Source organism: Myotis brandtii, unplaced genomic scaffold (assembly GCF_000412655.1).
Source record: "Myotis brandtii unplaced genomic scaffold, ASM41265v1 scaffold4, whole genome shotgun sequence".
NCBI lineage: Eukaryota > Metazoa > Chordata > Mammalia > Chiroptera > Vespertilionidae > Myotis > Myotis brandtii.
In genome coordinates this window covers 2,060,176-2,072,375 of record NW_005365371.1, presented here as the reverse complement: position 1 = coordinate 2,072,375, position 12,200 = coordinate 2,060,176, and the positions used below count along the sequence as shown (strand labels likewise).

The following is a 12,200-nucleotide window of genomic DNA, read 5'->3' as shown; positions in this document are numbered from 1 at the left end:
AGATTATAGCCCTGTCTTGTTCTCGTGGAAAATATCCATGTTAAAGCAATTTACCCAGCAGTGTATACCTTTACAAGGAATGTAAACATGTGGTATCTCATTTAATCTTGAGAAAAACTTGGGAAATATGAATTCTTGCTTCTCAGATGATGAAATGGAAACACAGGTGGGGGAGGGGGGTGGTGCACACCCTGATGAGGAAGGAAATATAAAGTGAAAATGCACAGGAAGAAAACGAAGGCATTGAAGCAGGCTGGTCACTAGCTCCAGTACTCCCGAGCTTTCCTGCCTTGCCCACAGAGTCCGGGGGGCCATGGGTTAGCCTGGGACAGGAACTCCCATTGTAAACAAGAGATGTCTTGAGGGAACAGAGCAGTCTGTGTGTGAATCTGTTCTGTCTAAAAGAGACTATTTCCAGGTCCTTCCATGGACCATCAGAGTAACTCCCCTGGTGAGTGTGCTTTTCCCACAGTCACAGGCACATGGGGAACGAGCACTCACCTCCCTCCAAGTTGCTCAGGGAGCGCATCTAAGCTAAACGTAATCCCAGCTCGCCTCCGACATCCTTGGAATTGAGAGGCTATGGGACCCTCATCCCCACCCTTGGAACAGCCGGCCCTCATCCCTTCTCCTTCCCGCTCTGAATGCCCACCAAGAGCCTTTGTCTAATTACGTTTATCTCCCGCTCCTGCCTGAGATCACTGCCGATAAAGGGCCACTTACATGTTCTTGAGCTCTTCATCTTCTTTCAGTCTGAATCCATTTTAGAAGATGAAAGCGATTGTTTTTCTTTTTTGTTTCGTGGAAGGTAGCAGGATAACACATACCCATCCACAAATAGCGTGTTTAGAGGACCAGGCACACAGACTGTGCTGGGTGTGTCCCAGGGGCACAGGCGGGAAGACCTCCACCTTGGCTGAGCCATCCTTGCTCAGAACCAGGGACACCTTGCTCAGGGAGGCGCCCACGACAGGCTGAGGGCGGAGGGTGTTTCTAGAGTTTCTGTCACTTTACTAAGTGGCATACTCAGGTGAAAGAGAAAAGGCAACTACTTCAGGCCCGCTGCTTTGTGGCAGGACTTCACCCAGAGATCCCCAGAGGGCACCGTTCACGCACCGTTCACATCTCTGGTCCCTGCTAGGGAAAGAGGCTGAGCAGCTGAGGGCATCCTTGAGCTGATCCCGGGAATAGCTATGCAGTCGAGGCGAGAGCTGGCGGGAAATAGGGTGGGATGTGTTGGCCTTGGAGGAGGGACTTTCAGAGTTGTGCCTTATATGCCAGGGGACAAGGTCTCCAAGAAGGAGCATGGCTTATGCTGTAGGAACAGGTCTAGACCTTCAGGAATGGGTGCTGCACAGCCTACAGCAATGCCCGTTTCCCTGCGCAGTTCCTTTCACCTTTCCTTGTGGCCTCCTCTCCAGTGTGTGGTGTGGGAGAGTGGCAGACCAGCGTGGGGGCCCCTTCCATTCTAGAGCAGGGTTTACTCTGACGGCATGGAAGGGCAGATGAACTGACTTCTTTTTTCTCCCCCCCCCCCCAAGAATTTTACAGCCTTGATACCCGGAACAACGGTGGAGATTTTACACGGAGACTCTAAAAATATCATTCAACTGATCATCAATGCGTACAGTGTAAGTCATCAGTTTCTTCCCGATCCCCACCTCCACCCCCACCCTCTTCCCCTGAGGCTCCGGGAGCTGCCTGGACTCAGGTGGGCAGCGCACCACCCCGGGTGCTCGGCTCTGCTTCCTGCCTCTTGCCTTTTGAGTTTGGTGCCTTCCTCCTTTGCTCAGATTCCGGCTTGAAGCCTCCCCTCCCCTCCCCTCTGCCAACCTGACTCTCATCATCAGCTGTGGATGCTCAGTCAGACTCAGCCCTCGGCCCCTGACCATGCAGGTTCTGACTGGGTGGGTACAGGTACTCTCCACCCACCAGTTGCCTAGGCAATCCGGCCACTGTGCTCCCTGTGGGGAGACGGGAGGAGCACACACACAGATGCCACCTCACAGTGGCAGGACAGTTGAAATTCCCCAGGCTCATGGAGCTTAGCTCAGAGCTGCAAACTGAAATGGGGTAGAAGACCCGAGAAGAATCAACAATAGGTCTTTGCCTACACACTTGGGATCTGACTGTAATCGGAGGAGCCTGGGTGGGCCTGGGAGATTCTGTGCTGTTGTAAGCCATCGCATAGCTTGGCTCTGCTATTGCAGCATTTAGAGACGTGGCTTAGGAGTCACTTCCACACCCCAAACTGACTGTCCGTGATTCCCACACCTCTCTCCTCTTTATTCTCCTTTACCTCAATTCTCAATACCCAAGAAGTACTTGCCTCCACCTACCTTAAAAAATTTTTTTAAATATATTTTTATTGATTTCAGAGAGGAAGGAAGAGGGAGATAGGAATAGAAACATCAATGATGAGAGAGAATCATCGATGGGCTGCCTCCTGCATGCCCCCTACTAGGGAGAGAGCCTGCAACCCAGGCATGTGCCTTGACCAGGAATCGAACCATGACCTCCTGGTTCGTAGGTGGATGCTCAACCACTGAACCACACTGACTGGGCAAACCTACTCCTCCCCCCCTCCCGCCAGGAAAGTGGCGGACACAGGTTCTTGTGCTGGGAGGTACTAATATGCTCTCAGCTATCCTCTCCCTGTGAAGTTCCCAGTACCCACCTTGCCCTTCACAGGGCCAGGTAACTCCCAAACAGGATTCAAAGTGTGTCTTCTGTTTAAAACAAAGTTATACATAGAGTAAGTATAGTCTAAGTACCACCATTAGTTCTGGGAGCCCAGTTAGCCACTGTGGCGTCCCATGTATGAGATGAACCATCTTTCCAGCCACGACTGGTTTACAGATGAGCATTTGGAGCTCAGCCTTTCCCAGTGTTGATTTTTCAATCTACTGCTCCAGCCCTTTTCTGAGTGACTAGAGCCATAGGGGGTGCCCTCACCCCTGCTGCTGGAGGAGCCCTGGAGCTTGGGGGCAGGGGGGCGGGGCGGCCCTCCCTTGAGCTCCTGGAGCTTTGGTGTGAGTTGGGGGACAGCGAGGGTTTGTGGCTGGTCCTTCTTCCCTCCCCCACCTTCTGTTACAGCTAAGGGTCCTCTTCTCCACAAATTCTCCAATTCCTCCTCACTCCCTATTGAGAGAAACTGGAGACTTCCTTCTCCTCTGGGACCCCACTCCCCACATACTCACATCCTCTTCTCTGATCTCTGACCTCTAAATTTTCGCTGGATCCATTGGTCACCTCAGAACCAAGATCCCAGTAAGACAGGGTTTCCAGGTTATGCTTGGTGACTTTCAGATTTCAGTGAATGGAAATGTAATGAACTGAGAGAGCATTTGAGAAGAGAGTGTGTGTAGGAGGGAGGGGGCCTGGGCTGCCGAGTGTTGTCCTCTTTTCGAGGCCCCTGCCTCGCTCTGAACCTCTTGGGAACAAGCTGTGGGCACTGAACTGAAGAAGTCAGAGTGAGCCCTGGCCAGCTAGCTCAGAGGGTGGGAGCTGTTAGGTCGGAGAGAGCCCAGGATCGGATACATGCAGACATGTGATGAGACAATGGACTCCCCCTGGAATTTCTCACAGATCTACGTGCCAGACACAGATACCAGCTTCTTCTCCCTGAATCCACATACCCCCACACAGATACTGACTCATTCCTGAATACCTTGCTGACCCCCCTGTAGCTGAAGCTTCCTCAACTGAATACCTCAGCTCATGTCCCCGCCCCTCACCCAACCGCAGTATAAAAAAAGCGCCCCCCTCCATGTTGGTGTGAATCCACGTGCCCTGTCTTTGGGGTACGTGGGTCTCCCGGGGACGCAGAAATAAACTTTCCTTTCCTTTCTTTTCTGATTCACTGGACTCTCTATTTCTTGCACCGCCTCCTGAGCCACCTAACCTAACAGGAGCATCATCCCACGCACCAGAAGGTGGCTGGTTCGATTCCCAGTCAGAGCACATGCCTAGATTGTGGGTTTGGACCCCAGCTGGGGAGCATATGGGAGGCAACTGATGGATGTTTCTCTCTCACATCAATGTTTCTCTCTCTCTGAAATCAATGAGCATGTCCTTGGGTAAGGACAAAAAAGAGAAAGAAGGCAATGCAAGCGCTGGAACCATACCTGGGTTGTCCCCCCCATCCTTCTGGGGTCTGGGTTGGGAGGGGGCTGCTGTTGAACTTGTTCTCTCTGGTGGGGTGGCCACAGCTTGCCTCCTACTGAGACAAGGCCTTTGAGGGAGCAATGGCTAAAGAGCAACCACATCTCAAGCTCTGGGGTGAGGTGAGGATGTTCTCCTGAGCTTCCGGGGAGGAGCCACCTCCCAGCATTTTCGTCCCCAGCTCCCGAGTCAGCCCCTGTGGGCAATGACAGACTCTGGGCCTCCCTGAGGGCATTTCCTGGTGAAGGCGCAGGCTCTCAGCTCCTCCTGCCTTTGATAAAGGAGGGCATAAGGACACCCAGGCCCATAGACCTGGCTGGGAGCTGTTCGCCAGAAATGAAAAACACAGCTCAATCAGCGCTGTGTGGCTAAGGAATACGATCCACAAGGACTAGTCATATTCAGTGGAAAGTTTTAAAGCAGCTTTATTGGGAGACCATGAACACATGATAAACTGTACAGATGTAAAGGGTACGGTTTAAGTTCTGACACACGTACCTGCCTGTGAAACTATCCACACTTGCGGGGGGCTGCTGGAAACCGGGGAGCGTGGCGTTGTTGGAGGTCCCCTGGGTGGGAACCGCACGTGCTGGCAGCGCTCTCTCTCTGAGCCCCGTTGCGTTGGCTCTGAGCAGGATCATGATACACGAATTTGTGTTCTTTACAGAAATCCAGGGACCTGGGGAAGCGTGCTCTGTCTGTGTCGGGGCGGGAGAGGAGTGGGGAGCCCTCCGCTGCTGAGGAGCCAGGACAGGATGAATAGAGAACGACCTTTTCCGGGGGAGCTGCGTGTGGAGCTGGGGTGAACCCCTGAGGAATTGTGGGAACCTCGCTCTGTAATTGGAGTCTGAGCTAAACCGGTTCCTAAAAGAGAACCCGTTAGGGAATGAGACATACAATGGATGAATGAACATTTGAAACTCGACTTTTTTCAAATGGGCAATTCTGGCATACGATCCACAATGACTAGTCAAGTTCAGCGGACAGTTTTAAAGCAGCTCTACTGGGAGACAACACATGATAAACTGTACAGATGTAACATGTATAAGTTGTGACACACGTACGTACCTACCTGCAAATCTATCACCACCGTCACGATATGGAACAGACCCTCACTCTGCATAGGTGGACGTGTGGCCGTTGCCTCCTTCTGCCCCCCTCCCCCCAGTGGAATTTTAAAGTAAGATATTCAGTATAGAGATGTGAAATGGCAGGGAATCTGGGGCAAAGCCCTGGTGGTGGAAGCCGTGTGGGTGTGCTGGTGCTCGATGCTGATTTAGTACCTGTTTCATGTTGCCAGTGTTTCTGGCAAATGGGCAGCCCATGGACTTTTTAGCACTTTTCCTGGGGTTGAGCCTAGCACTGGCCTCTGCTATGGTGTGTGTGTGTGTGTGTGTGTGTGTGTGTGTGTAAAGGCGGGGGTGGTGGTGTGTATGTAGGGTATGTGGTAGGTTGTGTATGATGGGGGTGTGGTTGGAATATATGTATGTGTGTGGTGTGTATGGTGTGTGTGTGTGGTTGCTTGTTGGTATGTATGTGTTGTGTATGTCTGTAGTATGTATGGTGTGTGGTGTGTGTGTGTGGGGGTGTTTGTGTGGTGTGTATGTCTGTAGTATGTGTATGATGTATGTGGTGTATATGTGTGTGGGGTGTTTGTGTGCTATGTGTGTGGTGTGTATATCTGTAGTATGTATGGTGTATGGGGGTATATGTGTATGATGTGTGTGGTGTGTGTGGGGGGTGTTTGTGTGGTGTATATGTCTGTAGTATGTGTATGGTGTATGGGGGGGTGTATGTGTATGGTGTGTGTGGAGGGTGTATGTATTGTGGGTGTGGGTGTGGGTGTGGGTGTGGCTTTGGCCTTGGCCTCACTAGAGGCCCCAGTTAGCCCTGGCTACCCTTTCACCTGCTCTTCTCTCTGGCCAGGGTCCAAGCCCAGCTCTAACCGGACTGTTTGCATTTCTCTGTGTCACCTTTCCGTCTCAGCGGTTTGTGGTGCATTTCAAATGAGTCATACAGCACATGACTAAGTGAGGGTGTTGACTTTTACCCCCGAGAGTTGCTGGCAAACCATCTGTGGGGACATTCTGGAAAGATTTTGGTTGGAACATATGTAACAGATGAAATAGCTGCGGCATTTAGCTAGGCTGCGGAGGGAGCAAAATGGGAAGGGCCTGTTTAATTTAATATCTTTCAGAATCCAGTCTGTCCTATGCAATTTTCATAGTGAGAAATCTTCAGCCCTGGGCTTTGATTTATAAATTTATTCTTGCTGTGCCAAATTCTTCATTGAGAGAGATCCCCGAATCCCCGAAGGGTGTTCAGTGATGTGGAGTTTTGCTGCACAGCTGGTGCTGGTGCTGGTGACAGGGCCCCTTCCAGCGCCCAGAGGGGCCCTGGCTGCACACACAGCACCTGCATCGCGTCGCACTGAGAAAGGGGAGCGAGGACGCAGAGGGCAGTCACTGCGGCCTCTTCTCCGAGTGGGAAAGAGCGGAATGAGCTGGAAGCCACAGCCGTTGCATGCGGAGGGTGACGTCAGAGCCCTGGTGTAAACTGCTCCTCGCCGAGCATGTGTTTCTCTTTTTGCTGTTGCCATAAAGTCTGCTCCCACCCACACCACAGCTGCCTGACTTAAAGCAGTTGCAGATGTGCCCTGGGCTGACCGAGTGCTTAATAGCCTTCAAACTTCTGACATTGTCGACACTGTCTCCTAGTCTGAGGATGAGGCGTGAGGAAGCATCTTCAGGGGCAGAACTGGTAGGGGTTGGTTGAAGGTCAGGAGTCCCACCTAAGTCTTCCTGTGGAAGAACTGCCCTGCCTGTGGCTTTGTCCCTCTACTGTGTCTTGTTTTCTGTTCATTCACGGTATCCATGCATCCATGCATTGAGCAAATACATACTAACAGCTGGCAGGCATCATGCTAGACCTTGGGAATAAAACTGAGCAGAACACAGTCCTGCCCTCTGGGATTTCAGTCTTTTAGGGAAGACTGACCCCTACAAGTAGAATACAACCTGGCCATCCACACTCTTCACAGACAGAGCCAGGTTTACAAGAAAGAAGTCCTGGGTGTGGTGATTACAGAGAGCACCGTGGGGGCCGGAGGGCCTGGCCCCGTCCTGGTCCTGCCCGCCTCTGGCACAGGTGACCCCGGATGAGCCCTTTTCTCTGGCCTCCACTTCCATAGAAAGAGAGGTTCGAACTAAGTCATCTCCGTGATCCCTACCCCTCTCACATCTTGAGAGTTTCCAGTTTTAGAGAGTGTGTAGCAAGCGGGAATAATATAAACTTCAGATCAGAACACAAAACTCTGGGGTCTTACCGCCAGAGGAGACTATAGATTCAGGTTCCATCCGTTATAGTTGCTGATTCATAGACTGGGAGCCCCAGTCCAGTGCTCTTTCTCCACTGACGCGTCCAGGTTCAGGATCTTCACGGGGAGCGCTGGTACTCCCTCACAGCATCCTGTTTGTGAACCATAAGGCCCATATTTCTTTTTTTAAAAAAATATATGTTTTTATTGATTTTTTTTTTTTTTTTTTTTTTAGGGAGAGGGAGAGAGAGCAACATCTTTGTGAGAGAGAAACATTGATCAGTTGCCCTGACCAGGGATCGAACCTATGTACCCTGACAGGGAACTGAACCCGAGACCTTTTGGTGCACAGGGCTATGCTGCAACTAGCTGAGGCACACTGGCCGGGACCACAAGGGCCATATTTAACCTGACTCTCCCCAGGAAACTTCTTACATAGCTCCAGTCCACCTAGCCCTTTCATGACATACTGTTTTGCCTCATCCTCATAGTTAGTCAAATTTTTAAAAAGTATCTAGTCTTTCAAAAATAACTTTAAGTTTCTCCTTAGTGTGGCTGCCGTTAGACTGTCCATCCTTCCATCCATCAACAAAAGCTTGTGCTCAGTCCCAGGGAAAAATATAATATGGCCCTTAGAATTCACAACTCGGTGGGAATAGCTAATCACTTCCAGCAGGAGAGTGTGTGTGTGTGTGTGTGTGTGTGTGTGTGTGTGGTGGGGGGTTGGGAGGGGGGTTGGAGCGGCACTCAAAACCTTCTCCAGTTCAGGCTGGCACTTCCGAGAGGAAGTGGATTTAAGACAGAGTATTTTTAGAGTTTTAGATGCACTTGCACAATTTGTTGCAAAGGAAGAGAGTTTTTTGCAGAGATTATTTTTATCAGCTGTTAATTTGTTAGGAAAACTGCATATTTAACGTATACAAGTTTAATACTACGTGTTCAGCAAAATGAAAAAGAAGAAAGAAGACAGAAAGGAAACAATCTAAATACACCTGAGTATCCAGCACCTGGCTAAAAAAAACCCACCACAGAATATTATTAGCACCCAGAAGTCCCTATCCCCCCCCCCCCGCCATTACTGTCCCCCAAGGGGAACCATTATTTTTGCCTGTTTTGAATTTCATGTAAATAGAATCATGTAGTCTATAGGCCATTTGTGTCTGGCTTCTTTCGGGCATTGTTATCTTTATGAGATTCATCTGTGTCGTGAGATGTAGTCATGTTTCATCCATTCTCAGTGCTGTGTGGTATTGTGTGAACACGCCCCCATTTAAAAGTAAAACCTATTCTGTGGATAGGCATTTGGGTAGCTGTTATGGACAGTGTTGCTATAAACATCCTTGTACCTACCTTCAGGTTAGTGCACATCTCTGTTGCCTATAGTCCTTGGGTGAATTAACAGGTCTAAGGTTGGCCTGAGCTTGAGTAGATGCTGCCGAAAGGTTTTCTCAAAGGCTGTACCAATTGACGCTCCCACCAGCAGGATGCGAGGGCCTCAGTTGCTCTGCACCTTTCTAACACTTGATGTTCTCAGCCTTTTCTTTCTTTCTTTCTTCCTTTCCTTCCTTTTCTTTTCTTTTCTTTTCTTTTCTTTTCTTTTCTTTTCTTTTCTTTTCTTTTCTTTTCTTTTCTTTTCTTTTCTTTTCTTTTCTTTTCTTTTCTTTTCTTTTCTTTTCTTTTCTTTTCCCTTCCTTCCTTCCTTCTTTCCTTCCTTCCTTCCTTCCTTCCTTCCTTCCTTCCTTCCTTCCTTCCTTCCTTCCTTCCTTCCTTTCTTCTATTCTGATGGGAAATCGTGGCTTGATTTTCATTTCACTCACTGTCTTGAGAACACAAGTCACACAAAAGATGTTATTCTCTGATAATGCCGTTCCGCCTTGTGCAGGTGGCTCTCATCTGACGGGGAGGGGTGTGGGCCTGAAGGACAATACGGTTCCAGGGGAAAGTGCCTGCTGAACTGATTTGGAAGGAAGAGAAGGAGCCAGCCAGGGGAAGGGAGGAGAGGAGCCACTGAGCAGAGGAATGTTATTCCATGGGTGAAGGCCCACAGTTTGGAGAGCACAGGGCAACGTGGGAGGGTTTGAGGAGCTGCATGTCTGAAGCTGAGGGTGGGATGAGAGGTGGCTGGAGAGGCAAACAGGCTGGAGCATCATCCCTTGAAGCAGATAATAATATCGTATGGCAGGTGGACCATGTCCAACATCTCCGAGCTCCCAGCGGAGACCTCAGACAGGTTTAGCTAGATCAGTCTGATTGTGTGGAGAGAAAGGGGCACCAAAATGAGCCCACTGGCTCTTACCTGAGTGAGAGGAAGCCATGTGGGCATCAGAGAGCCATTGTGGAAAGCATCCTGGCCATTACTAAGTGGTTTGGGCCTCATCTTCTCTCTCTGTTCAGAGCATCCGGTCTAAGGTGGAGCTGTCAGTCTGGGATCAGCCTGAAGACCTTAACCTCTTCTTCACTGCCACCTGCCAGGATGGCGTGTCCTACCCTGACCAGAGGAAGTGTGAGGGCCTGAAGATCGGGGACACGGTAAGTTCTCTCTCCTCTCCGTTTATGTGGCACAGTTAGCACTGGCCAGCATTCTTTGGCTTCTGGTAACTTTTGTGACTTATCAGATTCTTTCAGGGTTTTGCATTCTGTCTTCCTACTTATCAGCCTGGGGGGCTTTCCTGAGCCTGCCCTGTGTTGTCATCTTCAAGGTTCCAGATGGATTTGTTTAAAAGCCCCGGGCGAGGCCTGGCCAGTGTGGCTCAGCTGGGCATCGTCCTGTGCACCGAAAGGTTGCTGGTTGGATTCCTGGTCAGGTCACATAGCCCGGGTTTCGGGCTCCATCCCTGATATGGGGCATGCAGGAGGCAGCCAGTCAATGTTTTGCTCTCTCATAGATGTTTCTCTCTCCCTTTCCCTTCCTGTCTCTAAAAATAAATAATAATAAAAAAAAAGCCCCAGCCAATAGATGGCCTCAGTACATTGTCCCCTGTCTTCCTCAGGTTGACTTTGTGCCCTCGGTGTTTTACATCCTTATTATTTCCAGCGGGCAGGGATGAAATCAGGTGGGAGAATATGGGCAGGGATCTGAGAGTCCTGGCCTCATTCCTAGTCTTCTACAGCTCACTCTATGCTTTGGATAATCGGATCCTCACTTTTCCCTCCTGTAAAATATGAAGAAATCCACTCACCTCTTCTGTTTGATGAAGTGGGATGGAGAACTTTACAGAACGGAGGGCATGGGTGCCTTGTGTGCACTAAGTGGATGTGACTGCATGATGGGGAAGAAGCGTTGTATGTCAAGATGTGCAGCTGTGGGCCAAACCAAGGACTCGAGGGAGGCTAGATGGGTGATGAGGACACAGACGGGGCACTGGGCTCATGCAGGCAGCGTGGACTCCAGGAAACAGCTCAGAAAGACGTAGGGAGAGGGCATGGCTGGTTACACCGCCGTCTCCTGGGTTTCTCACATTCCATAGTTGGTCCTCTCCTCCCTCCCCTTTCACAACTGCCCTTCATCCACTCCACAGCACCTGGGCTTACCCTCACCCATCCAAACATGACCACGGCGCCTTGCCCCACCGAAAGGACAATTCAAAATAATGGTGTCGATGTTGAGAAGGACTTGAGGGACTGGGTAACAAATCTTTTTCTAAGACGGGTTTTTCCTCAAGCATCTTTGCGGAAGGAAGGAAGGAAGGAAGGAAGGAAGGAAGGAAGGAAGGAAGAAGAAAAAGTGAAAGAGGGCCTTCTCAAGTTGTCAGATATATCATTAAAAATGATTATTTAGCCCTGACTAGTTTGGCTCAGTGGATAGAGCGTCGGCCTGCAGACTGAAGGGTCCCAGGTTCGATTCTGGTCAAGGGCAGTTAAAAAAAAATGATTATTTATGGCATTACCTCAGAGGGCATTCAGGAATAGGATGATGTTGCTGTAACAAAACTTCTATTCCCATCTTCCTATTTATGTGAATAAGTTTTTTTGGAGGGAGTGCTTTAATCTATACCAATAACAAATAAGAATAGAATTAATATGATCCCTGTCTTATTTAGCGAAAAAATGGATTATTATTTCACATATACATGAACTATTGGGGTGGGGAAAGCCTCATAATCAAAGAGGCACTTCCAATAAAATTATTTTTATTTTTTTATTGTTTAAAGTATTACATGTCTCTTTTTTCTTCCATTGACCCCTCCCCAACCACTCCCACCTGCCATAAAATTTTATTTTTAATGCTTGTCAAGTTTAGCAACATATATGGTGTCCCAAAAATGTATACACACACTTTGAATAATTATAAAAGCAGTGCTTATTAAAATACATTTCATTTTCAAAATTGAGCTATCAGCTGTTAAAGTGTGTATAAATTTTTTGAGGATACCTTGTATTTATGTTATTTTGATAAATTAATTAATCCAGATAATTTTAAAAAACACACAAAAGACCACCAACATACACCATACACAAAAATAAACTCAAAATGGATAAAAGACTTAAATGGATGAGAAACAACCATAAAAATACTAGAGGAATCCAAAGGCAACAAAATCTCAGACATATGCCGAAGCAATTTCTTCACCGATACAGTTCCTAGGGCATCGGAAACTAAAGAGAAAATAAACAAATGGGACTACATCAAAATAAAAAGCTTCTGCACAGCAAAAGAAACCATCAACAAAACAACAAGAAAGCCCACTGCATGGGAGAACATATTTGCCAATGATATTTC

At 48.9% G+C, this 12,200-nt stretch overlaps 1 protein-coding gene across 1 annotated transcript in view; it reads left to right on the top strand.

The window, feature by feature from the left end:
• ITGB5 (integrin, beta 5) overlaps positions 1–12,200 on the top strand; it is a 122,308-nt gene that overhangs the window by 64,422 nt on the left and 45,686 nt on the right. The window contains exons 8-9 of the mRNA XM_005873124.2: positions 1,542–1,631; positions 9,875–10,009. Coding sequence (XP_005873186.2) covers positions 1,542–1,631; positions 9,875–10,009 — 225 coding nt within the window. The remainder of the gene's footprint in view (positions 1–1,541; positions 1,632–9,874; positions 10,010–12,200) is intronic.